The sequence below is a fragment of the Balaenoptera borealis genome (assembly GCF_965194805.1).
Source record: "Balaenoptera borealis genome assembly, chromosome: 19".
NCBI classification, from domain to species: Eukaryota; Metazoa; Chordata; class Mammalia; order Artiodactyla; family Balaenopteridae; genus Balaenoptera; species Balaenoptera borealis.
In genome coordinates this window covers 61,973,081-61,999,744 of record NC_138878.1, presented here as the reverse complement: position 1 = coordinate 61,999,744, position 26,664 = coordinate 61,973,081, and the positions used below count along the sequence as shown (strand labels likewise).

The 26,664-nt window shown below is 56.3% G+C and overlaps 3 protein-coding genes and 1 pseudogene across 8 annotated transcripts; 2 read left to right on the top strand and 2 right to left on the bottom strand.

Moving 5' to 3' along the window:
• The first annotated feature begins 672 nt into the window (after nt 1–672).
• HRC (histidine rich calcium binding protein) lies at nt 673–4,425 on the top strand. Of its 2 annotated transcripts, XM_082370329.1 has the most exons (6): nt 676–2,511; nt 2,590–2,660; nt 3,196–3,264; nt 3,526–3,580; nt 4,066–4,102; nt 4,287–4,425. In XM_082370329.1, the coding sequence occupies exons 1-6, from the start codon at nt 876–878 to the stop codon at nt 4,321–4,323; spliced, it is 1,905 nt and encodes a 634-aa protein (XP_082226455.1). In that variant the 5' UTR covers nt 676–875; the 3' UTR covers nt 4,324–4,425. The 2 variants fall into 2 exon arrangements, with proteins under 2 accessions (XP_082226454.1, XP_082226455.1); XM_082370328.1 differs by lacking the exon at nt 4,066–4,102 and having other exon boundaries at nt 673–2,511.
• Nucleotides 4,371–5,567, bottom strand: LOC309617753 (annotated as a pseudogene). Its single transcript has one exon. The product of its transcript is annotated as an uncharacterized misc_RNA (transcript).
• Nucleotides 5,216–25,659, bottom strand: PPFIA3 (PTPRF interacting protein alpha 3). Of its 4 annotated transcripts, XM_082370321.1 has the most exons (30): nt 25,467–25,657; nt 20,563–20,817; nt 20,215–20,316; nt 19,673–19,837; nt 19,238–19,312; nt 18,690–18,764; nt 18,153–18,374; nt 16,988–17,134; nt 16,765–16,899; nt 16,269–16,352; nt 16,015–16,146; nt 15,505–15,567; nt 15,270–15,349; nt 14,835–14,979; nt 14,104–14,291; nt 12,865–13,087; nt 11,891–12,054; nt 11,642–11,769; nt 10,847–10,940; nt 10,421–10,502; nt 9,525–9,725; nt 8,817–8,879; nt 8,622–8,648; nt 7,373–7,548; nt 6,857–6,954; nt 6,460–6,635; nt 6,303–6,371; nt 5,907–6,078; nt 5,433–5,504; nt 5,216–5,348 (listed from the first exon to the last, which is right to left on the bottom strand). In XM_082370321.1, exons 2-29 carry the CDS (start codon nt 20,800–20,802, stop codon nt 5,446–5,448), a joined length of 3,585 nt encoding a protein of 1,194 aa, XP_082226447.1. In that variant the 5' UTR covers nt 20,803–20,817; nt 25,467–25,657; the 3' UTR covers nt 5,216–5,348; nt 5,433–5,445. The 4 variants fall into 4 exon arrangements, 3 of the variants coding, with proteins under 3 accessions (XP_082226447.1, XP_082226446.1, XP_082226448.1); XM_082370320.1 differs by lacking the exon at nt 5,216–5,348 and having other exon boundaries at nt 5,365–5,504; XM_082370322.1 differs by lacking the exons at nt 5,216–5,348; nt 8,622–8,648 and having other exon boundaries at nt 5,365–5,504.
• LOC309616535 (uncharacterized protein C19orf73) lies at nt 20,973–26,598 on the top strand (the record flags this gene model as incomplete). Its single annotated transcript, XM_082367192.1, is given in 6 exon segments — nt 20,973–21,029; nt 24,865–25,070; nt 26,180–26,249; nt 26,251–26,392; nt 26,395–26,465; nt 26,469–26,598. Coding segments are annotated over 6 exon segments (660 nt in total). The 3' UTR covers nt 26,583–26,598.
• Nucleotides 26,599–26,664: the final 66 nt, after the last annotated feature.

Sequence of the window (26,664 nt, the reverse complement as noted above, 5' to 3'; positions counted from 1 at the left end):
AAAGAGCGAGGGCGACGGTGACAGGATGAGGAGTGGGAGGTGTTGATATGCGGACAGGCAGGGCCACATGTCTCCTGACAGCTCTCTGACAGGGACAGCTGCGGCCTCCTGGGTAACCTGAGCCCCTTGCCCCCCCTCGCTGTATTTATAGCCCTGGCCTGGCACCATCCCCTGCCCCTAGATCTGAGTTCCAGGGACAGGAGGTCATGGGTACGTGCGCTGGCGCAAAATTCCTTTCGCGCCATTCCAGGGCTTCCATATTGGCATCCACCTTCTCAGCAAAGTAGCCCATTCTGGCCAGAAACTCCCCATAATCTAACCCCCAGTCCTTCTTTGGCAGGGGTTTCTCCCCTCAGATACATCCCTCCTGCTACCCTCCCCCATGGCCCAGGCTCCCCCCAAATTGGCCTACTAAAAATCTAGCCATTGTCTTTGCAGCTGCCAAACATGAACTTGTTGGCAACCCAAAGTCAAATCCCTTGGCTCCTCTCTCTTGGCCAAGGAGAGACCCCTTCATCCACCCCCTCCCCAGCTGGGAGGAGGAGGAGCAGGAGGGGAGGGGCAGGTGGGGACTGACCCAGAATAACTCAGGGCTGAGAGTAAATTTAGCCACAGAGAGGGGAGGGGAGAGACCCTATTGGCTGCGAAGTGGGAGGGAGGGCCAGAGAGGAGGGTAAGGGGCTCTGGAGACTGCCTCAGAGGGCCTGGCTGTGAGGGCCAGAGGGCAGAGGCCGAGAGAGACACAGCAAAGGAACAACACAGGGAGAAAGAAAGAGAAGGAGCCCAAAAGGGACAAGGACCCCAACATTCATCCACATAGCCATAGCCACAGTGGGAGCCAGCCCTGGGAGAAGCTCTGCTGCCTGTCTGTCCCCATGGGCCACTGTGGGCCATGGCTGCACACTTCTCTCCTCTGGGCTGCAGTGGCCAGCCTGCTTCTCCCCACTGCCGTGACCCAGCAGCTGAGAGGGGCTGGGCCGGGGCCCAGCAACTGGAACAACAATGCAGGAGCTTCGGGGCCCTCAGAGGACGCATCGGGCAAGTTTGGCCACCCCACGCACAGCCATAGAGGCCACGGAGATGAGAACAAGGATGTTTCCACGGAGAGTGGGCATCATTTCTGGGGCCACGGAGACCACAGAGAAGAGGACGAAGATGTCTCCAGAGAATCCCAAGACCATAGGTACCAAGGCCCCAAGGTGGGAGATGAGAACATCTCTGATGAGGAGGAATATACAGAGCGTGCTCAGCAGGCCCGTGGGCACAGAAGCCATGGGAACGAAGACGCGGATGATTCAGCTGAGCACGGGCACCACTTCCCCAGCCACGGGAGCCACGGCCATGAAGATGAGGACGAAGACGAAGTTGTGTCCAGTGAGCATCACCATCATATCGTCAGGCATGTACACCGAGGCCATGGAGAAGAGGAGGATGAAGAAGAGGAAGAGGAGGATGTCTCCACTGAGTATGGACACCAGGTCCACAAACACCGAGACCATGGGAAGGAAAAGGATGAAGATGTCTCAGATGAACACCACCATCATGGCCCCAGCCACAGACACCGAGGCCGTGAAGAAGAAGAAGAAGAAGAAGATGATGACGATGATGTCTCCACTGAGTACGTACACCAGACCCACAGGAGTCAAGGCCATGGGAAGGAAGACAATGAAGATGTCTCAGATGAACACCACCATCATATCCCTAGCCACAGACATCAAGGCCACAGAGACAAGGAAGATGAGGATGAGGATGTGTCCACTGAACACTGGCACCAGGTTCCCAGACATACCCACCATGGCCTTGGAGACGACGAGGAGGAGGACGAGGAGGAGATCACAGTCAAGTTCAGCCACCATGTTGCAAGCCACCAACGCCAAGGCCACAAGAGCGCTGAGGAGGAGGACTTCCCAGAGGAATATGAAAGAGCAGTCCCTGGCCATCACCACCGCGGAGTCCCCAAGGAGGAAGATGAGGACATCTCTGCCAAGCTTGGCCACCAGGCTCCCAGCCACAGGCAGCAAAGCCACAGAGATAAAGGGACTGGCCACAGAGGGTCCATCAAAGAGGAGACTAGCCACCAGCCCCCAGAACACATGGGGGTAAAGGATAGAAGCCATTTAAAGGAGAGTGATTCTGAGGAGGAAGAGGAAGAGAAGGAAGAGGATCACAGCTCCCATGAAGAAGATGATGAAGGTTCAGAGGAGGGAGGAGAAGGCACCCACCATGGCAGCCTGGATCAGGAGGATGAGGAAGACAAGGAGGAAGGTCATGGCCTCAGCCTGAGCCAGGAGGAGGAGGAAGAAGAGGAGGAAGAGGAAGAAGAGAAGGAGGAGAGGAGGGAAGAGAGGGCTGAGGTTTGGGTCCCACTGAGCCAAGACCACCAGGAGGAAGAAGATGAGGAGGAGGGGCTGGAGGAGGATGAGCTCCCCTTCACCATCATCCCCAACCCACTGGCCAGGAGGGAGGTGTCTGGAGGTGCCTCCAGTGAAGAGGAGAGTGGTGAGGACATGGGTAAGTGATCTGACTGGATGATGGGGGTGGGGAGGAGCGGAGTCAGCCTGGGTCAACGCTGCCCTCTTGTCCCCACAGATCAGCCGGACGCCCAGGAGTACGGGAACTACCAGCCAGGGTCCCTTTGCGGTTACTGCTCCTTCTGCAATGTATGTCTGCAACCCAGCTCCATCCACCAAGCTGTTCCTAGAGTTTGTGCCAGGGCTCTGGTGTGCCTTGGGAGGGCCCTGAGCAACGGGCCTGAGTAAACAGAGACACTTCTGGGGCCAAGTAGGGGACAGACTGGAGGCCAGGAGGCTGGGGAGGAGCCTGGGACAGTGGTCCAGGAAACAGAGGGTGAGGCCTAAGCTGCACTTGCAGATGTGGGGACAGGGAGGAGTGTTCAAGGCAGAGCCGAGGGAGGTGGGACAGGACTGGAGACTGACAGGCTATGGGGAGAATAGGAAGAGAGGGGGTGAAGAGAGTACCCAAAGGTCCAGCCCACAGTGACAAGGGGACGTCGGGGCACCTTGCAATAGGGAAATGAGGGGGTGGGAAGCAGGTTAAGCAGGTTGGAGGAAGATACTGAGCTCAGTGTCAGAAGTAATGAGGCTGAGAAGTTGGGGATATGTCCAGCGGGCAGGGTGGAGGACTGGTGGGTGGCTCCCAAACGTCTCTGCCTAACCAGGCTCCTCTGGTCCCCAGCGATGCACTGAATGTGAGAACTGTCACTGTGACGAGGAGAACATGGGAGAGCACTGCGACCAGTGCCAGGTGAGACTTCCCCCAGACTCAAGGATCCACCAGGTTTCCGGATGGCCCGGGACCATCTGAGCACCCCCAGCCCCAAATCCTCTGCCCTCAAACTGACCTAACCCCTTACCCCTGATGCAGCCTTGACTCCAAACCCGATCCTGCCTCTGACCTTAACCTCCACCTAGCTAGCCTCCTACCCAAGTACGGCCCACGCCCCATCCTAACTCCGCCCCTGACCACCTCCTACCGCTCATTCTCTCTCCCCATCCCCGCCCCCAGCACTGCCAGTTCTGCTACCTCTGCCCGCTGGTCTGCGAAACTGTCTGCACTCCGGGTGAGCATGGGTGGGGCCCAGAAGAAACCTGATGAAGGTTTCTAGGCCGCGGGGCCTAGTGGGTGGAGCCAACCTGAGAAGCAGGCTGGAAGGTTGTGGGGCGTGGCTATGTGGGGAGGCGTGGCCAAGGCTGGGACTCTGTGACGAGCGGGAGGAGCACGGAGGGGCGGGGCCGGGCAGAGGGAAGGTTGAGGATAGGTGCCAAAACCTAAGAGGTTCGGATTGAGGGGTGAGCCTAGAACAACCAAGAGGTTGGGGCCAAAGCAAGTGGAATTCGAAGGACGCGGCGGGGGGTGGGGCTATTGGAGAATGGGAACACTTAGAACACTTAGAGCCAGGAGGAAGGAAGGAGTCCCTGTAGAAGGAATTAGTTTGGGGGAAGGAATCCAGAAAAGGGGGCGGAGTTAGTCCTGATCCTGGACTGAGTGAAAAGTGTCCCCCAATTTCACCCGTGGTGTACCCCTCAAGCCTCTTCTCTCCCACAGGAAGCTACGTCGACTATTTCTCCTCGTCCCTGTACCAGTAAGTGTATGGAGGCGGGATGTTTAAGGGCCCCGTTTAGAAAGGTGTTGTCCCGCTATGAATTATTGGACAACCCTGAGCCTCTAGTCCCCCCTTGGTGAAATGGGCAGGTTAACGATCTCTAAGCGCCCTGGTGTGAGCTTTGGACACTTCGGCTGTCCAACCTCTGCGTCCTTCTCTCCAGAGCCCTGGCAGACATGCTGGAAACTCCGGAACTCTAACCCAGACACACGGCTGCGGCGCAGATACATCTCCCTGGCCCTCCAACCCCTTTCCACGGGCCATATTTATTTCTCTGAATAAACGTGCTCCCCGAAACCTCACTGTCAGGCCTGGGATCTGGATCCTCTGGGCACCGGGGAACGCGGGTGGGGTCTGAAGGAGAAGGGGCCTGGACTCCTCGAGGTGGGTGGTTGCTAGGTCCTGCTAAATAAATCAGTCAACACGGGAGCTTTTTGAAACAGTTCTCTTTACCCGTGATCACTGAGTGACGCCTAGGGCAGGGAGGCCGACCAAGAGTCGGGGGCGAGGGCTCCCCCACCGTCTTTCCTCTCCCCACGCCACGTCGCCCAGCGGCATCGTGGAAAGAGGATTCTCCCATGCAAACCCCGGAGCTGGAGCGGAACGGGGAGCGCAGTTCTGCACCCCCTACCCACCCCGGGGCACGGACACGGCCACAGCACGGGGGGCGGAGGGGCCTCGGGGACACGAGACACTGGGGAGAGAGAGGAAACCCCGCCCGCGGCTGACCCCAGGCACCGGCGACCGGACGCCGCGGGGCAGGGCTGAGTGGCACAAAGGGCGAGGCTTTTAGCAGCGAGTCCCCCCTCCCCTCCTTTCGGACGAAGAAGGACGACTTGGGCCCCGCGACTGGGAAGAAAGGGGAGGGGGCAGCCTCTCCCCGCATGCGGCCCGGGAGGGAAGCCCCGCCCCCTTCCCGCGGGGAAAGGGCACCCATCTCCCACCGGAAACTGATCAATAAATTACAAAGTAGAGGAAAGGGAGGCGGAAGTTTGGGGCGGGATTTCTTCCTGCCGCCTTCTTCCCCCCTCTCAGTCCAGTGCATGTGGTTTGGTCCAGGCCCAGTCCATTTGTGAGGCAGGGACCAGCATTCCCCGTTTGTCTGTACAGATGGTCCAGTCCGCGGCGTGAGCTCCCCAGCAAGCTCTCCCCGGCGAGACCATACTCTGGGCGGGAGGGGAAACAGCCCAGCCTCTGAAAGGTTCTTCCGTCCGAGTGAGGTCACCTGCATTGACGCCAGGCAGTGCGTGCAGCTGTGAAGATCCATTGTGCCGCCCAGAACCCCAAGAGCGCCCAGTACAGTCCTCACCTGGAGGCGTACACTAGCAGGAATAGGTCCGGACAGAAACGCCGTCTGCCCGGGAACTCCCAGAAGTCTGGCCTGGAGGGAGAGTGAGCAGCGGTTCAGCCTGGAAAGCGCGCACGCACACACACATACACACACGCCCACTTCCTCCCCCAGTATTTCTCCGATCCTCAACCCCAAGCGTCCTCCCTTGGATTTCCCCTCCCGACATGACAACGACCGCCTAGCTCCAAGCCGGTGTCCCACCCTTTCCCATAGCCTTGGATTCCTTCAAAGTATCCCAGGTGACACTGGAAGAGCTCATTTCCCACCCTGGAAAGGGGGTGTGGTGGGGTTGAGGAGGTTGGCTTATAGGAGCGGTCCATTTGTCATGGTTGGGGGAGAAAGGACTAGGCCATTTCAGAACCTGAAGAGGGAGGTTCCTACCCCCGAGGAAAGGGAGGGGAGGAGAGGCTGTCGAGTTTGGGATCCGCCCACCTTCCGGCTGCAGCTTGCGGAGAGGAAGCCCCGGCGAGCCCAGGGCCCCTGCTGCGGCCGAACGAAAGTTGGGGGGCAACATCTCAGCTGAGTCAGGAGTTACGCCTCGGAGGTCCTTCTCTCGGAACATCTTCCGCCAGGATGGGGAGCGGCTGAAGGACTTGGCACTGTCCTAGGTATAGGGGCCCGGCAGCCGGTGAGGGACTAGGGCCGCGTTCCGACTCCGCCCCTTCATTTGACCCCACCCCTCTCCGGGTCCTTCCCTCCTTTAACCCCGCCCCTTTTCTGGCACCTCCTCCAACCACGACTCGCTGGCAAAGTCAAGCCCCACCCCTTCAGCTCCCAGCCTAGCGGTGCCGCTGGGAGTGGAGTCTCCTATGCTGCTGCTGCGCCCACCTCATCCAGCCGCCTGTCTGTGCCCAAGGAGATGAGGTTGCTGAATTCCTTCTCCAAGAGCTGCCGGGCCTGGGGAGGAGAGGTGGGAGAGGGGTTAGCAGCGTGCAGTCTGTGAGGTGGGGATGCCCAGTATGCCCAGGGCCTAGCGGCCGCTCACCTGTGCATTCTGTGTGGGAATCTGCAGGAGCAAGGCCAGGTCAGAGTAGTCGAAGGTCTCGTCCAGGGCGAGCAGCGCCCCGTGCACCCCGCTCTCCGTGAGGTTCGTGGCGAATTCCTTCAGGCCCAGCCCGGACACCCAACCCATGACCCGCTCATTGGACCACACCATCACGTCTGGGGACAGAAGGGACCCTCAGCTGCTCCCCTCCTGGGGCCAGGCCCTTCCAATTTATCCCATATCTCCACCCCCACTTCCTCTTCCTGGCCACGCCCCTATGCTGGCTCCATCCCCTCTTCCCTGGCCTCCCTCCCCTCCCCTATTTATGCCTCCTCCAGCACTGCTCCAAACCCCTCCAACGTGGCTCCCAGCTGGACGTTTACACTTTTCTACTCACCTCGGATCTGGGTCTGACTCTCTTCCCGCCTCCGCTCCAAGTCCTTCCGGTCATAGTTGAGCCGTTTCAGGCACATGATCCCGTAATGCAGACTCACCCTGAGTAGCAGAGATACTGGAGTTACAGATGAGCCCTCATACCCCAATGACTGCTACTCCTATTGGGCTCTCCCCGTTGTCTGTGGTCTTCTGGCAGAGGTTGGGGAATTGCTCCATTGGATCTGTTCTACTGATTGCTGACCTTCCCAGGAATTGCAGTATTTTCAAAAAGCAGTTCCTATTAGCCAACCTCTAAGGGGTATGGGGTCAACTAGCTAAGCTGTCTCAGGACTTGGGCTTTTCCTAGTGGGCCTTCTTATGGGTGGAAGGGGCACAGGAGTCTGGACTGCCTGACAATCAGGGCTAGAGGACCAAAGATAGTCCAAGGAATTCCCCATCACTGGTCCTATTTGCCAAAGACTCTCTAGAAGTGGGGCTTCCCCCCTTGGACTGTCACCATGGGCCAGGCAACCCCCACCTGTGGAAGCTGTCCACCATCTTGAGTTGGCCCCGGAGCTCCTTCTTGTTAAGATGATCTAACATTCGGGCATCCACCAGCGACTCCATGAAGTAGCTGCGGTACTGGGGCAGCCCCAGGCTGGGCAGCCAGTCGTTCCCCACCCATTCATGGTTCATGTCGCCATATGCCAGGATCTGGGGCCATGGGCAGGTGGGGGAGGAGTCAGGCCCTCTGACCCCTTCCCATGTATGTATGAAAGGGTATAGTCCAACCCCCCTCCCCCAGATCCGAGGTTGTTCTTTCTCCATCCCATAGCAGGACAATGGCCAATCTCTGCTCAGGACAATGGACAATCCAAAATTGTCTCCCTTTCCTTCATTATGACAGCATAGACCCTTGTCTACTCAAAGTGTGGTCCTTGGACCCACAGCATTATCATCACTTGTGAACTTGCTGGAGTTGCAGAATCTCAGACCCTAGCCTACTGAATCAAAATTTTATTCTCACAAGATTCTCAGGTTATCTGAACTGTACATTAAAGTTTAAGAAGCTCTAGTCTAAAGTTGTCCCAACTAAGAACAATGGATCAGTCCAACATCACTACTCCCCCAAGTCAGCACAACGGATTCTTCCAATGTAGCTCTCTCCCCAACAAAGGATAATGGATCTATCCACCACTCTTGCACTGTCCCCAAAATACTAGTCTAGCTATATCTGGCCCAGGACAATATTCTGGATCAACCCCAAATCCTTCACTCCTCTTAGCATAAGGAAATAATCCATACCTTCCCCCCTGCTGGGAAACAAAGACCCAACACAGCTCCTCTGTCTCAGGTGAGGTCATCCCTCTCCCCTCTTGAGAACAAAATGTAGCTCCTTCTCCCCAACTTCTCACCCTGACCTGCCGCCCCCTCGCCCCAAATGCTTTCCCTTTTCACCCCAGTACAGTGGAACAATCCCACTTCCCTCTTTTCTAGGGAAAAGAGCTGCTCAGCACCTCCCTCTAGTTAGAGCAATGAAACAGCCCGTGGAGCCCCCGCAACCCAGCATAATGGAATGACCCGTGCACCACTAACAGTGGAATAGCCGGGCTTCTACGCCGACCCCCACCAAGCCACAGACAAGAGCAGAGCTCCACGCAGCGCCCCCTCCCGCGGTGAGGATGGAATGCTCCGGCGAGGGGAGGGGCGGGGCTCGGAGAAGGAGGGGCGTCCATGCAGCGTGCACAGCCTGTTCATGCGCCCACGGCCCGCCCCGCGCCCCCTACCTGCTCCCAGCTGATCTCCTTGGTCTCCTGACCAGTTAGTGGGAAGAGGGGAGAGAAGGGGTGGGTTAAGGGGCAGGCGGAGGAGGGCGGGAGGGACGAAGAGACGGACAGACAGCCACAGATTGATCCGCCCCCCCTGCTCCTCCCGAGGGAAAGTTAGTGCCACCCCCAAGGCCACCGGCAGGGGGCACTCACAGGCTTGGTCGTCGCGGTAAGGGACTCCATCTCTTCATGTGTCATCCACACGTTTCCTGTGGACTGAGGGGCGAGGGGTGTTACAGAGGTTGAGAGAGGGCTTCTGAACAGGGGAGGGGAAGGAGGTCGTGCTCCTGGAGGAGCCGAATTAGGCATGGGAACACATAATTTTCTGTATGGAACAAAATGATAAAATTTTAGAAGTCAGTATGTGCTATGGGAAAAAAAATAGGTGTTCATGTGTTGGGGTGATGGGGCCGGTACTAGTTTAGCCGTTGAGTTAGGGAGGCCTCTTGGAGGTGGTGACATTTGAGCTGAGACTTCAAGGATGAGCAGGAGCCAGCCTTGGGGGAAAAAGAGGGAGGGGTGCTCCTAGGAAAGGGAGCAGCAAGGGCCAAGAAGTAGAGTAGAAAAGGGGGGGTGGTAGGGGCCCCTCATCAAGGGCCCTGTAGAGAACCATATGAATTCGGCTTTTTCTCCGGGATGGGATCCCTCTGGCTTCAGTGTGTAAAACAGCCTGAGGGGAGGCAGAGGGACCTGAAGGGAGACCCCACTCTCAAGAGATAATCCAGGTGAGAAACTGTGGGGAGCAGGGTGTATCAGACAGAGCTGGAGTGAGCGGACCCAGGATTGGCTACTCTGAGGACAGTAGGCGGGGCCTTGAGACAGCAAGACAGCAGGGGCTGGGATTGGCCCCTGGACACTCACAGTGCGGGAGGAGGCAGGAGCAGAGGGTGAGGTGAGTGAGACCATCTCCTGGATAGCGAGGCGCAGCTTGAGCCGGTGCAGTGGGTTGCTGATGCCGATCTCGCGCTGGATCTCCGTGTCTGACAAGTTGGCCATGATGGCACCACTCTTGACATTGGCCCGGCAGGCGGCCACATACCACGCAGGCATGCCTACCCACAGCTGGACCAGAGGGAGGAAGGGAGAAATGGGGAAAAAATGAGACAGAGAGACAGAGACATACAGGAGGAGAAGTGGGAGAGGGACAGAAAGAAAGGGAGAGAGGGAGACAGAGAGATGGGGAAAGGCAAATGGGAGAGAAACAAAGACATGAGAAAGCAGTGAGAGGAGGGCAAGGCAAAGAGATGCGAGAGTCAGAGGGAGACACAGGAAAACAAAGGAGGAGAGTCAGAGAAGGGTAATACCAGAGTCAGAGGGGAAAGAGAGAGATGGGGAGAGACAGAGATGAGGAGAGACACACAGAGATGAGAGGCAGAGATGGGGAGAGAAAGGAGCAAAAGACATAGAGAGACATGGGAAGAAATACGGGAAATGACAAAAACACAGAGATGGGGAGAGAGGCAGGAAAATAGAGACACAGAGAGAGAGAGAGACATGGGAAGACACAAAAAGATAGAGAGAGACAACAGGACCAAGGTGGGCATGGCCAGAAGGACAGGGGTGAGGGGAGGAGGAAAAAGAGCAACAGGAAGATCTACAAGAAGCCTGACCCCTCCCAGGGCCTCCCCCCAACCAACTCCTCTCCACCGCCACCTCTGAGTTAGGAGGATGGTACTAGGTGGACCCGGCCAGCCCTAAGGGTGGGGTTCTCAGACCAACTGGGGATAAAGAGTCAGGACGTTTCTGGGCCCCAGTACCTCTAGCCAGGAGACCACAGTGGGCCCATCCCAGGCAGCAAAAGGCAGGCCCTGACGGCAGGCCTCTTCCAGAAGTTCATGCCTGGGGAGAAGGGGCCAGGGCAGGAGATCTCAGGGGCAGAGACACCTAGCCCTCTTGGATGGCCCCCTTCACCAACTGCATCCCCCCACCAAAGCAATTTTTATGAATGTAAAAAACATGGCAGGAGGCTAAAAAAAATACATGTGAATCTTTGTAATCCACCTTCCCTCCCCCCAACACACCCACACTAATCAAGAGAAAAGGGGGAATAAAAGAAAAGAAAAACTCTAAGGGTTCCCAAGTTCCCAGGCAAGCAAGTCCAGGATCTTGGACACCCCCTCCCAGAATTTTCTTCTCACTTATGACCAACCCTCCCCACCTCCACACCACACACCCACACTCACTTCCTCTTGTTCCTTCGGTCCTTGTCTCCTGGGCCTGTCAGCTTGGCTAGCCCCAGAGGGTCAGTGGCCAATGTCTCGTCTGAGGGTGTTCCAGCTGGAGGCAGGGAGGGGCCAAAATTTGGAGAGTCTCAAAGGGGAGGCAGAATCTTTGATGCTGGGGGGTTGAGAAGGATGCCAGGAAAGCAGAGGCCCAGAGGGATTAGTAAATGCGGCCACACAGAGGGAGTGATAAGACCAGACAGGGACCAATGTCACCTCCTAGGCAAGGAATTGGAGAAATCCCCAAAATAGGGCTGGATTCACTGGGCTGGCCTTGGTAAGCTGGCAGTGGTGTGCTGGTAAATATTTAACAACTGGCTCCCTGGGGAAGGAGAAGGTATTTCCTGATTTGTAGCATATGCCAATTTCCATGGTGTAAATAATCCCACCAATTTCAAGCTACCAATGTGATGTCAGAGCAGCTCATAAAATTCCTGAAAATTTAACTAACTTGGATTTCACAAACCAGACAAGCAGGCTCCAGCCCATCAGATGCCCTGCCTTTAGGATGCTCCTCCCTCTTTCTCTATTTAAAAAATAGGTAAATAACATAACAAATTCATTTGCCCACCAGTCACTCAGGCAGGCCTCAGAGTGCCCTTTCCTTGTCCCTTCTCCTCCCCTCTACCTCTGCCAAGGTTCCAGTGTTCTAAATGAATTCCCAAATGAATGAAGACAGGATTGTATATCAAATGAATATGTAAAGAAGAAGAAGGAAGGAAGAAAGGAAGGGAGAGAGGGAATCAGGGGACTCACCCAGAGAAGAGCTGTCCCGACCTGGTGGTCCCATTCGCCCCTTCTCCTTCTTGCCAAAGAGACGGCCTATGGATGACTTGATGCTCTTCTTCTTGGGAGCTTTGTGCAGGGAATCTGGGGTGCCCTCACTGGGTGAGCAGGACAGATAGATGCCATCTGGGATGCCTCCTCTCATCCCAAGTCTTTGTCCACTCCCACCGCCTCCTCCCAAGCAAGTCCCTCCCTGTCCCATCCCTTATTCTTACTGACCTTCCCCGTGAGGGCCCTCCATCTTCCAGGGATCCCGCCTGCAGTGCCAAGGCCTGGGTCATTCTCTCAAGGCGGGCAGAACGAGGAGTGGGAGGTGGGGTGTCTCCTGGGATTGCTGGTCCCTCCATTCGTGGAGCCCCAGCTTCCTCCTTGGGGGCATGATTCTGGAGACAGAGAGGCAGAGATGCTATATTGAATCGGAGGGATCATGCTGGGGGCTCATTAGTTGGGATGTCTACGAGGTGTCTGGGATACCCCTGATTTGGGGAACCACTTCTAAAGATAGCCTAGATTAAGTGCGGGTGAGTTGCATAAATATAAAGGCAATAACTGCAGTCCCTCTGGAGCTTGATAAGCCCATATTTATACTGTCTTAGCTTCTGGTGTCAGGAGTGGGATCTGCTCAGCCTCAAGGAAAGCTAATGAGTTACAGGTTCTGAAAGTAGGAAATCTGAGTTTAAGGCAATAAAATAGGGCAGATAGATATTGTGCCTCCCTCAAAGGTCAATTCTGAGGATCTAATGGTAGTTCTCAAATGTATATTTGGTCACAGAGACATTTTTCTAAAAATCCTATGCAGTGGGAATTCCCTGGCCATCCAGTAGTTAGGACTTGGTGCTCTCACTGACAGGGCCCAGGGTTCGATCCCTGGTGGGGGAACTAAAATCCCTCAAGCTGCATGGCATGGCCAAAAAAATAAAAAATAAAAGTAAAAAAATAAAAATAAAAATCCTATGCAGAAACTTAATTCATAAAACAGGTAAAAGGAGATCAGATCTGACTAAAGTACAAGTTAGGGTTCAGGAACCCAGTGGCTCAGCCTCCCATTTGCCCTTTGAGTTGGAACTTTTAGGGAAAGCTAAAGTTGCTTTTGAAAATCACTGGTGTGTTGGTCATTGTTGCTTTTTGTTAGGGAGCCCTGTTTATGACCTCCCACCACCACCACCAAGCTGAGGAGACTTAAGAATACTCACAGCCTTGTCGGTGCCCTCACGGGCAGGGCTAGGGGGTGCCAGACGGGGTGTTGAGTGGCCAGAGCTGGGAGGGGAGGGGCTGGCAAGGGTAGAGGTGGTGAGGGAGGGGGGCAGTGAGCAGCTACTGCGGTAGCGGCCCAGTGAGTCCAGGCCCGAGCCAGACACCCGGCTCTCCAGCTCTTCTGCCCTCTGTTCTGTTGTCTCCTTCTCCTCTTGGATTAACCTGAGGAGGAAAAGGGGGAGATGGGGTGAGAGGACTCAGGCAGACAATAGGAGAGGGAGTTGGGGGATCCCAATGTGCCAGGAAGGCTTGGCGGAGCAAAAATAATTCTGAGGAAGGGACAATGAGGTTAGAGGGTCTTGGTGGATCCCTGACGGCCTCACAGGTTCAAGGGGAGTCAAGGGATCATGATAGGCTCAGGAGGTCGTGGAGAGATTAGGGATGACAGGATGATCAGGATCTGCATCAGGATGACGCTGATAGTAAACAAGTGGTTATGGAAAAGCACAAGTGGATTACTATGGGCAAGAGGTCAAGTTCCAAGGAGGACAGCAAGAGCAAGCTCCTAAGAGCAGAGTGAGATCAGGGACTCTGAGGTCAACCTAGGATCTGGGAAGGTCATACAGACATTTGGTGAGAGTCACTGTCTCAAGTCACAACAAGTTGGAATGGAAGATGATGGTCATGTTGATACGTTTGCTGGGGCCCATGGAAAGTGTTTTATTAGAGAATTGTTAAATAGGGCAATTTCTGGGGAATCAGGGTAGACTTTATGTGATGGGGGTTTCTTAATAAATTGAGGATTGTTGTTATATTAGGTAGAAATTCTTGTTATCTAGAGTTGAGGTTCTCAAGGTGTTTTGGACTGGGGGACCTTGTGTTGTGTTGAGATTCGTAGGGTACTGGGAGTCTCTGGGTAACTGTTGCGTGAAGCCATGAAAGCCATAATGTAATGGAGGATTCTTGATGGATTGGATTGTGAAGTTTGGCATTTGGGGATGCAGTCTTGGGTATATTGGGAAATTGTGAGTACCGGCCGGGGGGTGTGTAATGTATATGTAGCACATAGGAGACTTCTTGGTATTTCCTCAGGGATTCCTGGATAGTGTTGGGCTGGGAGAATTCCTTGAGGATGTTGAGGAAAGGAGTTGGGCTTAGGTGTGCAGATTAGTCTCCAGAGCCAGAGGGGCCTTGGGCTAAGCTCAGACAGGGTGGGGAAGAACTGGGCCAGTGCTCACTTGATCTCTTTGTTGATGGCCTCCAGCTGCTCCTGAAGCATGATGGCCAGTGTCTGCACATCAGCCTGCCCACTGGGAGACAGCAACTCAGCTCCAAACATCCCCTCCGCCTCCTCCTCATCTGAGCCATCCAGCTCCCCAGGGAATGGAGGTGGCATGGACCCCGCAGGGGCAGACCGCTCCCACTCCTATCTCTGTGTGGAGACAGAGAGATGCCAGGTGGACAAGGGCCGAGGTAGGTGCTGGGTCTTCCCTCACCTATCCTGACCTTGCCCACCCTCTATAAGCCTGCCCATGTCCCCTGACACTGACTGCCCTCACCATGTGACCCAGCCCCCCAGCCCAGCTTTCTCTCTTGGTGGGTCCTTCTTCTTGACCACCCATGACTCTGCCCTCTCCCCTGATTCCACTGTTTCCTTTGACCCAGCCCACTTCCTTTCTTCACTTGGCCCCATCCATTCTAGGATTCTACACCCTGCATACCATCCCCCCAAACCCACCCCTCTTCCCACCCCATCGTTCCTCTAAAGTTCTCACCAGGCAGCAGGACATCCACGTGAAGAGCCATCGAGGCAAGTGGGGATGACGGAAGAAGAAGAGAAGACAGTGTGGGTCCAGGAGACCTTGCTTGTCAACTCAGTCCCCTCCCAGAGCTCTGCATGTTGGGCTCCACCTCCTACTGCTGCCCTCCCAAGCCCTGCTCAGTCCAGGCCCCAGGAGTGGCTGCTGACCTTAGAGGGCTCATCTTTGACCCCTGACCAGCGACCCCTCTTGCTTGCCCGGCCACTGCCAGCCCCATAGGGGTCCAGGTGGGCGCCAGAAGGTAATGTGGGTGCCTGGGAGTAACGGAGCTCCAGGGCACTGCCAGGGAGAGATCTGTGGGCATAGAGAGGGCAGTCAGAGACCAAGGGGTCAGGAAAAGGAAACAGAGGTGAGTGGTCATGGGGAAGGGCTTGGAGTCAGAGGATTGGGAGAGGGATCTGAAGCCAAAGGTCAGGAAAAAGGGTCTGGGGTCAGAGGTCATGAAGTCAGGGGTCAAAAATAAAAGGGACCAGTGGAAGTCTCAGGAGGACAGGGAGTGGGGTGGGGGAGACTTCGTATCAGAAGGGATGTGCTTGGCCAAGGGGGCTCCATGGGCAGAGGTGGGACAGGAAGATTACTGTCACCTGGAGTAGGAGGACGGTGGCCTCCCCCGCAGCTGGTCAATCTCCATCTGCATGCGCTCCATCTCCGCCAAGAGCTGCTCCTGGGGGGAGGAGGTTGGAGATGTCAGGTCAGAATCTGCCCCCTCCCCCCCACTGAGTGTCAGCCCCTCCCAGCCAGGCTGATTCCAACCCCAGCAATGCCTGCTCCATTTCCCTGGCCCTCACCCCCAAGCGCCCCCCCCAGCCCCCTCCCTACCTTGTTGAGCAGCAGCTCATCCTGAAGCTTCTTCATGCTGGCGATCTCCTCGCTTAGTGAGTTCTGTGGGGGGCAGGGGGGCAGTGAGGGGGAGGAATCTGGAAGCAGCCTCCAGTGCGCAGAGACAGGCCTGAGGGGACCCCAGGGGAAATGAGGTGGGCTTGAATGGTGAGCTGGATGGGGAGAGGGTTGTGGAGCCGAAGATGCCGCTTAGGCAGGGAGTCCCTGGGAGCCCAAAATTCAGCATCCTGTGAAATTTCCACGGATTCAGAGTTTGAGGGACCACAGGGTGAGAGGCTTGGGCAAAAGCCAAGAATTCAGGCTGTAGGTGCCCCAGAATTCAGCTCTAGGGTGTTTAAACTAGGTGAAAGTGTGGTGGTCCCAGCAATAGAGCAGTCTATTAATTTCAAATTCAGGATGCCCAGATTTGGGGAGATCTCAGATAACTGTTTGGGGAAAGGTCTGGGGCCCCAAGATTCCAGCTTATTGGAGTCCTAGGCTGGGGCACACCTTCTCCTCCAGTGCCCCCATGCGCTCTTTGAGGTGAAGCTGCAACCGTTCGTTGGACTCACTCAGCAGCTTGTCCACTGTCTCGGACAGCCGCTTATTGTGGTCATCGTTCATCTTCTCCCGCTGCCGGGCCTGCCCAGAGGAGAACAGAGCAGAGGTGCTCAAGCCCCGAGCGCTGTCCCTGCTCCGAGCTCCCGCCCCCCGGCACAGCCCCCTCATCTAGGCGCATCCCCCAAGCCTCAAAGCCTCCTCACCCGCTGCAGCTCCTGGTTCTTCTCCTCCAACTGGGCCTCCAGCTGCCGAAGCCTCTCCTCAAAATTCCCATGACGTTCCTCAGCCTAGAGGATGGAACCCATGGCATCTGACTTTGTCCCACTAGGACGCAGTCAGCCTCCAGGCCCCACCTCCTCCAAGGCTGGCTTCCAGGCCCCAGGCTCCTCCCCCACAGGACTCCAGACCCTGCACTTGTGATTCAAGCCCTGCCCTCTCCTCTAGTCTACAGGCCCTGTCCCCTTCTCAGTTCATGTTCTCCCCATCTGTTCAGTCCAAACTAGAGAGCACCACCCCCCACCAAACCTCCAGGCGCTTCAACCATCCCAAGTCACGTCCCTTCCCTAGACCCCAGGCCCTGCCCTTTTCAGCAGAATTCGGGCTGTGGGTCTCCTACCCCTCCAGACTCAGGCCCTGCCTCCTCCAAGCCCCGCCCCTTTGCCCCAGAGACTCAAGGCGCCGCCCCAGGCCTCCCTTCACCTTGTTGAGCGCCGCCACTCGCTGGGCCAGCTGGGCCTCTATCTCCGGCAAGGTCTCCGCCTTCTGCAGCGTCTGCTGCAGCTTCTGCTTAGCGTCGTCCAGCCACTCGGCCAGCTGACGGCTCTTCTCTTCACTCTGGGGGACACAGACAGGGGGAAGGGAGGAGCTAGGTCAAACTAGCCACGGCCTCGCCCCCACCGCCCCTCCTCGGCCGTCCTCCCACCTGCCGGTACAGCGACTCCTTGCTGGCCAGCTCGTTTTCCAGCTTGTCGTTGGCGTCGTGCAGAGACGTGGCCTCTCGCTGGGCACTCAGGTAGCGCTTCTCTAGCGTTGTGATCCGCTCCTCCATATCCTCCCGCTGCGCCAGCGCCTGCAGAGGTGACAGAGGGCCGTGTGGACTACAGCTCCCAGAAGGCCGTGGGGGTAGCCTAGGCTTAGAACCCCAGTTTAGGCACCCCAGGGTATCCTGGGAAATGAAGTCCCCTGCCCTCAGGGTGTCAGAATGATGGAACCACACCTGCCGAGAGCTCCCAGGCATAGCCAACATTAGATCCCATGCCACCTGATAGTTAAAATGGTGGTACAGCACCTCCCATAAACTGGGGCAGTACTGGCTTAGACCCTCCTCATATGGATGACCTAAGACCCATGAGATGGAATGTCTCCACTCTTCTTAGCCCACTTGCCTCAAAAATCCAGGCCTTAGATTTTTCAGCAACTTCTGGCACAGCTCAGGTTTAGAATCACAGAGCAAGTGCCCTAGGGTCTCAGAGGAAACAAGGGTCCCTTCCACCTGGGAGGCAACATCTCCCAAGAGCCCCCAGGGTAGCGCATGCTTAGAAAACCAGAGAAGGTGCTCCAGGGTCTCATGGGGGAAGGACTCCTGCCTGGGAGCCGGTGTGGTGGGACCACATTTCCCAATAAGCTCTGGGGCCATCCACACTTGAAATCCGAGGTAAAAGCCCCAGCGGATGATGAAAACTAAAGTGCTCTCTCTTCTTTCTCATTCAGTGCTTTCAAGAATCCATGCCCTACATTTCACAGCAGTCCCCGCAGCGTGGGAGTTAAGGTCAAGGAACCTCAGCCAGGATGGGGTGAAATGCAGACAAAGGAGTTCAGTTAAGAGGTGCAAGAGAATTTCCCAATGATAACATAATAACTACAACAAGATACTGGGTGACTACCAAGTATGTGCCATGTGCCAACTCTCTGACAAGGGTCATACATCCCATTAGGTGAGGAAACTGAGACTCAGAGAGGAGAAGAGTCCACACAGCTTGTGGACTGAATCCAGATTCGTGAATTCTGTGACTATGGGCAAAGGGGGACAGGAAGGGTTGAGGGGAGGGAAGGGACAGAGGGCAGCCCACCAGGGGCTCCGGCCTCACCTCCTTGAGGTCGCGCTGGAGCTTGGCGTTAGCTTCCTCGGCCTTACCCAGCTCGCGGTGGGCCGTGCCCAGCTCCTCCTCCAGCTGGCTCATCTGGCGGCACAACACCGCCAGGCGCTCCCGCAGCTGGCACACCTCCGCCCGCTGCCGCTCCAGGGCCTCCTCCAGCTCTGCCGTGCGCCGGTTCGAATCCCCACCAGGACCCAGGCCATTGGCAAGAGTCTGGAATGGGGACAGTGAGGGAGGAAGGGACAGAACTCAGAGTGGGGAACACAGAGATAGAGAATGCAAGGAGAAAACTGATGGGGGTGAGGGGCGATCGAAGATCAGTAAGAGCCATGGAGGTCACAAAAGTTAGCTAGCCGACTTGAATCAGAGGTCAAAGGCCAGTAAGGGTCTGAGGTGTTCAGATGTCCTAGGGCCAGTGAGAATCGTACCAAACATTAAAAGGACCATCACAAAGTCAGGGGGCTGAGTGGGATCACAGTGAGGAGGACCAATGAAGAGCAAGGGGAAGGAAAGACTTCCACCTCTTACCTGCCCATCCCCATCCTTGCCGGGCTCCTCTAGCCCCGACCAGCGCCTAGACAGCTGCTCTCGAAGGCTCAGAGTCTGGCAATGGGAAAGGGAGATCAGGGCAAAAGAGGCCCTAGAAACCCCGTTTGTACTTCCCACTGGCACTGGTCCTGCTGGGGCCACCCTTATCCCACAGTCTACCCTTAGACCCTGTGCCGTCATTATATGTCTCCTTAGCCCCCCACCAGAGAAGAAGTCCACCCTTATTCTTAACCTTAGCCTACTTGTGGAGGTGTCCTGACTTTCCCCACCCAACCATTTCCTCCATAGTCAGTTCTTTCCCTTAGCCCAAGCCCTGGTTCTCACCTTAGTCTCACTGTCACAGGGCAGTACTCCCCTTAGTCCTGCCCAATGAGTTCCTCCTTAGGAACCTCACTGGTTTTCTCCATAGTCCTACCCCACTGGTCTTCTGCCCTAGTCCTGCTCCCAACAGATTCTAGGACCCACCCAATCAGTTCCACCCCATTGGTAGTTCATAAGTCCCTCCTCCTTCTTGGTCACGCCCCCACCTCCTGATTGCTCAGCTCCAACTCTTCCTCTAGCACTGCCACCCGCTCCAGCGCCATTCGCAGCCGCTCCCGGACCTGGGGGTGGGGGCAAGACAGTGTGAGATGGAGATCAGACCCGATCAAGGACAGTTGATGCAGAACACCTTTGGGATGGACCTGATAGGGCGACATTAGCATTCCTCTATTTATAGTATGTGTGCATCCCCAACTAGCTACCAAGTCAGCCTCACCCGCTGGTATCCCCCATCCTATTATATTTTTCTATTATCAGCCACTCAGGTCCCAGTCTGCATAACTTGTCTCAGTCAATTACAGTCAACATTCTTCCCACTTGGGCCATCCCCAACCAATCACGGCCAGAATTTCTGCCATTCAACATAGCCCCAGCCAACCACGAGTTTCTGTTCTGTAACCAGGCTCTTTCAATTCTCATACCTTCTCATCCAGGGCCTTGTGGTGCTCGAAGAGGGATTTTAGAGCCTTGAGTACCTCCACCTCGGAAGAGACCCCTCCCGGGGACTGGGCCTGGCGCTTTACCACAGTCATACGCAGTGACCTCTCGTGCCTGGACACCAGGCACTCCAGGTGTTCTAGGAGAAGCTACAGAGATAGGGCACCGGGCCAAGGAAAAGTGTCAAGGGAAGAGAGGCAGAGTGAAGGAAGAGGATTCAGACAGGTGGGGCGGACACATGGTAGAGGTGGAGCCAAGCAAAGTGGTATGGAGAGAGACAGGTCAGGAAAAGAGAGGGATAACAGAGGTAGGTGGGGGGCAGGTCAAGGAAGGAGTGGTACAGGAAATGAGAACAGTTATGGAGATAGGGGAGGAGACATGAAGGAAGGAGGGGACCAGAGGAGACCCGCCAAGTTGTAGGAGCAGGGAGAAGAAAAGAAGGCGAGATAGAGGAAAAACAATGGGTCAGGCTGCAACACCCAAGGCCCCGCCCACCGCACTTAGGTCCCGCCCCAAGAACTCTCACCCGAGTATTGTTCCGCTCTGCCTTCAGCTCCGCAATTTCTTCCTCCCGTTCCAGTAGCTGCTCCCGACACAAGTTCAGCTCCTTCGTCAGAGCCGCAAACTCCTGTCCAGGTGTGGGCAGGATTGGACAATCAGATCAATCCTTTTCCCCATCTCCTTCATTCCATAGGACTGGGAGGTTTGGAGATCCCGCCCCTCTCTGCCAAGTCCCGCCCCTTCAAGCGGCTCAGGCCCCGCCCACCACCGGCAAGCCACTCCCCCTTCCAAGTGCCAAGTTCCGCCCCTTCCGGACCGCCCTCCCTGTGCCTTCGCGAGTCCAGGCCCCGCCTCCCTCAGGCCCCGCCCAGACCTGGGGTAGCGCGATGCTGAGCTGGCGCTGCAGCGAGTCCTTTTCGTGGCCCAGCTCGCGCAGCCGCAACTGCGCCGTAGCCAGTCCGTCCTGCGCCTCGCGTAGCGTCTCGAGCAGGCGCTCGCGCTCCGTGAGCATCGTGACCATGAGGCGCTCCAGTTCGCCGCCCGCCTCGTCCGGGCCCAGCGCCGAACCCCGCCGGCCATCCTCGCTGATGGTGGGCATCACCTCGCACATCATGGCGGCGGTGCTGGCCTGCGGGTACGGGGAGGGGGCAGGGAACCGAGAGGGACTTCGTCAAAGCACACCAGCGAAACTGAGGCACGGTCACTGGGATACTACATAGTGAAAACTGAGGCAGGACAACCCAAGCGCTGCACAGAAGAAACTGAGGCCCATCCATTCCGATCATGGCACAAGATAAACGGAAACCCATTGCTCCCAGGAAACCAGGCCTGGCTACCTGGGTGAGAGCATTTGGAGAAACAGGTCAGACTCCATCAGACGCTGGCAACAAATCTAGGCCCAGCCTAGTCAGAGAAACCGAAGCCGGGTGCCCCATTGCCTGAGTGAATGTGGAAAGTTTGCAGGCCCCTCCCCTCTGGTCCAAGTCCCGCCCCTTCAAGCAACTCAGGCCCCGCCCATCACCATCTATTCTGGCCCTGCTGAGAATCCCCTTCAACCTACTGCATGAGCTAGAAAACTCAGGCCCAGGCGAGGGAGACCATGTCTTCAGGAGGCCACAAAACTGGGGTCACAGAATTAGGTCACTGGTACGTAGTCACCTGTATAATGTCACAGGGATGGTCCTCACCTGCTATTCGGCCCAATTCCTGCCTCCTTCAACTTCCCAGATATCTAGATATCTAGCTCCAGGAGAATCTAAAGACCCACTCCAGTCGGGAAAAACAAAAATGGTGGGGACAATGCTAGCCATCTCCCACTACGCAGGAGTCCAAGATCCAGCTACCTCTTCTCTCAGGTCACAGGAATCTAGGTCCCCTATCCCTCCCTTCCCCCAGACTGAGGAGTCTGAGCCTCCAGCCTTCTCCTCCCCAGTCCCAGGAGTCAGAGACCACATCCCCTTCCTCCCAGGACACAAGAGTCTGGGCTTTCAACCTCCAACCGTAGACCCAGAAATCTCAGCCTTCAGACTTCTCCCCCCTCAGAACTCAGAAGTCAAGGCCCCCAGGACCCAGGAGTCCAGGTGCATGAGCCGCGGGTGGAGATGAAGGGAGGTCTCCTGAGCCACTCCCTCCACACACATCAGGTCAGACGGGTCCATCTAGCTGAGCCGAAAGCAGGAGGGACCTTCACTCTTTCCCTCCTTTCTTTCTCTCCCTTCAGGCAGACGCATAACCGGTTCTCAGAGTAGATAATTTCCAGCTCCACCCAATATTCAGACTATGTCTGAAGCCTGGGACTGGGGCCTTGGACTCCTGGGAGTACAGGAGGGGACTGAGGGCCCTGGGACCTGGGAGCGGAGGCAGATGGGTGCCTGTAATCTTGGGTCTTTGAAGAGGTGCGTCTGGGAATCTAGACACCTGAATCCCAACACTCAGAGATCAGATTCAAGAAAATGTTTATAAGAGGGCAGGCCAGACTTAGACCAAAACCCAACGTGGTATCTAAAACCCAGAATCTTCTCATGAGATGCAACTAAGGATGTTTTAGGGAGGCTGCTCTAGAACTTCAAATTCCCTGAGAAGGAAACAAAATTCAGCTAGGCTGGGTGTAGAATCTAGAAGGCCACGTGCAAGAAGACACAGTACGGAGTGCAGAGAGGACATACACTTCCACATTTACAATGTGCTTGGGGTAGGATCCATACATGGGGCCAAATAGAAGGGCATACTCTAGAACCCAGGTCTGGAACTTTGAACAAGCCAAGAGCAATCCAATAACTTCAAAGAGTGTCTGGGTCACCCCAGAACCCCAAACACAGAGGGGAGGATAATGATATCTAAGAACAGACCTAATGCAGTACATAACAAACCTAAGTCAGGAGACATAATCTAGACATAATCTAGAACTCAGAACCTACCAGGGATGAAGGTATAAAGGTATATTTTATCTTTACAGAATAAAGCAGAGATCGCATGCTTGGTTTTTTCATGCATCTAGATAATGATAGAACTCAGAGGGCAGAATATATGCTCTAGAATTCAGAACATGCCCTGGAGGCAAAGGAAAACCTAGAAAATAGCAAGGAGTTTGCCCGGAACTTAGAATCGCCTGGGGGAAGATGCAGAAAGATGCATTCTGGCAATTGAGAATTTCCTGGCATAAGGACTGAGCTGGCAAAGGGGGTGGGGATGGGGGTGGTGTGTTCTAGAAATGAGGACATTTCTAGGCTGAAGACTCCAAAAGAGGAGAGAGCCTAGAGCATGTTTAGAATGCTGAAGTGGCAGATGGAGGAAGCCCCCAATCCACCAGGGGACAAGTTCTAAGCCAAGGTCACACCAGGGAAAAGATGGACAGAGAAGGTGGGAATGGATGAGCCGAGAACATAGAACCTGAGGAAGGAAGATGCAACGTACAACACTTCAGTGGGAATCCTCGAGATTTAAGACTGTAGAACTGGATGGAATCTAAAACAGGGAAGTGCAGGGACTTCCCTGGCAGTCCAGTGGTTAAGACTCGGCGCTTCCACTGCAGGGGATGTGGGTTCGATCCCTGATCACGGAACTAAGATCCTGCATGCCACACAGTGCAGCCAAAATAAATAAATAAAAATTTAAAATAAAATAAAATAGGAAGTGCATTCTAGAATGGATAGCACAGTTTGGAGAAAGGCTAGAGCACATAAATGGAACACACATATTCTAGCACTTAGAATGCCCCTGGGAAGGGAATGGAATCTAGAACAATGCCAAGGATGTGGCTAGAACCTAGAACACACCCAAAATGAAATTTTAGAAGAAAATAAGCAAGGACTGGCTTCTTAAAAATTGGAACATGTAGGGAATTCTCTGGTGGTCCAGGGATTAGGACTCCGTGCTTTCACTGCTGAGGGCCCGGGTTCAATCCCAGGTCGGGGATCCAGCAAGCAGCATGGTGCAGCAAAAAAAAAAAAAAAAAAAACAAAGGAACTTGTCAAAGGGGAGGAGGGTGAGATCAGAATTTGGCTTGGGAGCATTAGCTAGATATTTGAATTTACCTGGGGAAAGTCGTGCCTTGAATTTAGCATCTAGCCTAGACTTTAGAACAGTACCTTGGGTGAAAAAGGAACAAAGATGTTGACTGGGAGTGTTCTAGGATTTAGGAAGAATCTAGAACACGAAGCATTGCCAGGGCTTATGTTTAGGTGGAAATGTGGAAGACAATTCTAGATCACAGAATGAACCTATGCCATAGAACACATCTGGAGGAAGGCATGTATGTTTGGCTCACCAGTCTGACAGTGTACTCGAAGGATGTGACATCACGATATGAAAAAATCGTGATGGAGTGCTGGAAACATCTCAAGAAGCTGGGTCTCAGGGGAGAACGTTGGAAACCCCAGGGAGCCCAGAAACTGAGATGATATGGAGATGAAGCAGGGTATTTCAAGGCCACCAGAGATGTCAAATTGATGGGAAATTGTGAGGCTGTAGGGACTTGGGTTCAAAAGAGTAACAGCTGAGTGGCTAGATACTTGGGGTGGTGGGTGGCAGAGTTGGGGAACTGGACTCCTGAATCGTTGTGGAGGCCAAAGCCAGGAGATGGAAGTTTGGAGCCTGAGTCCTTGTTGGATGGAGGGTAGGGGTAGATGGCTTTCGTGGGCAGAATAGAAGGTGGGGTCTGAACTCCTGGGTCCCTGAGGGGAGGCAGGATCAGGGACAAGGCATCTAGGTCTCCAGGGGGCAGCGTGGGTAGAAGCCAGAGAATTGCATTAAGAATTGCATTCTGAGTCCCTGAAAGGGAGAGAGTCATGGCGCCTGAATCCCTAAGGGGGCAGATGCTGGGGTGCCAGGTGGATGGGTATATTTGTCTGAGGGGCACAGGGGCTGTTGAACTGCCTCTGAAGGGAGCAAAAGCTGGAAAACTGGATTCCTAGATCCTGAGGGGGTGAGGGCTACCAGCTGGGGCCTTTAGCCAGAGGAAGTGAGGACTGACAGGGCTCCCAGAGCCCGGTGGGATCTGAGTCCTCAGATGCCAAGATCCCTAAGGTGCACCAGGCAGGAACATTCAGAAGCCCTGACTCCTCAAGTAGAAGCTGGGGTCTCCGAAACCTGGGTTGTTGAGGGTGGAGCTGAGAGCCTGACCAGCGGAACCCTGAGGCCCGGGCGCCCAGGTCGGGGAGGGCCTGGGTATCCCCAGGTCAAAGGCGCGGCGGGGGAGATCCCCGCGCCGCCGGCGCCGCCTCCCCGGCGGCAGCAGCAGGAGATGGGGGACGCGAGGCTGCCGAGAACGGTGACCATGGACAGCTCCAGAGCGGGCCTGTGTCCAGGGCGGCCGCCGAGCCGGCTGGGACTGAGGGACTCGGCCGGCTGTTCAAGCCGGAGGACCAGAGATGGGCAGACTGGGTGCGCGAATGGGGGACTATGCGGACGCGACGGGGGGGCGGCCGGCCCTAGCTGGGGGAGTCTGACACAGCCGCGGCCGGTGTCTGGAGCTCCCAGGACTGGGCCGAGGAGGAGGATCTAGGTCCAGAGGGGCTTCCTGGGGCTGACCTGGGAAATCCAGCCTCCTGGGCCCCGGAGGAGGCGCAGGCGGCAGTACGCCTGGGATTTCAGGGTTCGGTTGGGGACTCAGAGCCGGGAGGGGCACGCCTGAGTCTCTGGGGTCTGGCTGTGAAATCTGGGCTCTGAGGTCCCAGGGGATGAAGAAGGGAATCCAGGATCTCAGGGAGGCGGGGGAAGCTCGGCGACGGGTCCCCGGGATGGGCGCTGCCAGGCGGGCCGGGCTGGGCTCTTACCTACCTGGTCCGCGGCGGCTGCGGGCGGAGCTGGGCTGCAGGAGGGACGTGGGGTGGGGTGGGGGGACCGGGCGGGGCCCCTGGCGGCGGCCGGGGCCCGGATCTGTGGCTCCGGAGCCCTGTCTCCGCCGCTTGCGCGGGCTCCGCGTCTCTTGCTCCGGCTTGGTCGCTGGGGACCCCCCCCCTTGACGGTCTCACAGCCCTCTACCCCCTAAAATAGCCCCCTGCCCCTTTCACCGTTCAGCCTCCCCCCGCGAGGCCGCAGCCGTCAGATCCAGGGGTGCTCACCAGCGCCCCCCAAATCCCACCTTCCCCCGCCAAAAAATTCCTCCTCCCTCCTCCCCCCACCCCCCGCAAACCAGCTCCGGGGCGGTCGTGGCCCCTTTAACAGAAGACTGACAGACGGGGCCGCATGGCCAATGGGAGGCGGTGTCTGCGCCGGCCGGCGGCTAAACCCCGCCTCCGCACTGCCTGGGAGGGGTCTCGCGGGCGGAGAGCGGGAGGCGGGGCTCAAGGTGGGACTGCCAATAGGCAAGCGGCGTGCGGCGGCTGGGGTGGGAGGCGGAGCCCGGCAGGGGGATGATGTCACCTGGAGCGAGTGGCGCGCGGCGTGGAACGCGAGTCGCGACCACGGATTCCGGCGGTGGCGCGCGCCGGCCCTCGCGCCGCACGGGACAGGAGGGTGGGAGTAAAGGATGGATTTTAAGGCGGGGGCAGTTCCCGGAGACACGCGCTCGGGTTGGAAGGTGGGGTGAATGCCGGGTCGGCTAGCGCACCTTATTCTGCACCCCTTGCGCCCGCCTCGGGAACTGCACGTGGCACCTCCACCCCCGCCTCCCACTCAGACGATTACGCGGCCGGGAGGGCTCCCCCGGCGGGCTAGGCTAATGGTTCGCTCCGCCCCGCCCACACAGAGGCCGCCCACTGACTTTTGCGCGTTTCAGGCCTCCTCTGTGCGACCAGATACAGAGGAAGGGGGCTTGGCCCCCGCCCTCAGGATCTCTGAAGGGTAGGGGGAGTTGTCTTCAGTTATGACCCAGCGCTCAGACCCAGACCGGGTCCCAGCCTCCAACCTGGACTTGCCGCTAGGAAGCCGGCCAGCCTCTGCCTTCGAACCTGAGGAAAAGCCTCAAGCTCCGCTCTCAGACTCTGAAAAGGGCCTGGTCGTGACCTCAGCTTCTCTCCTTCCCCCACATCTCCAG

What these genes read in the sequence shown, in the direction of transcription:
- HRC (XM_082370328.1), top strand. Translation starts at nt 876, where the DNA reads ATGGGCCACTGTGGGCCATGGCTGCACACTTCTCTCCTCTGGGCTGCA. An exon ending in GGAGAGTGGTGAGGACATGG is followed by an intron (nt 2,512 to 2,589) that starts GTAAGTGATCTG and finishes TTGTCCCCACAG; the next exon opens with ATCAGCCGGACGCCCAGGAG. An exon ending in CGAAACTGTCTGCACTCCGG is followed by an intron (nt 3,581 to 4,286) that starts GTGAGCATGGGT and finishes CCTTCTCTCCAG; the next exon opens with AGCCCTGGCAGACATGCTGG.
- PPFIA3 (XM_082370321.1), bottom strand. Translation starts at nt 20,802, where the DNA reads ATGATGTGCGAGGTGATGCCCACCATCAGCGAGGATGGCCGGCGGGGT. An exon ending in TGGAGCTGAGCAATCAGGAG is followed by an intron (nt 18,765 to 19,237) that starts GTGGGGGCGTGA and finishes TCCCATTGCCAG; the next exon opens with ACTCTGAGCCTTCGAGAGCA. An exon ending in GAGTGGCGGCGCTCAACAAG is followed by an intron (nt 16,353 to 16,764) that starts GTGAAGGGAGGC and finishes TCCATCCTCTAG; the next exon opens with GCTGAGGAACGTCATGGGAA.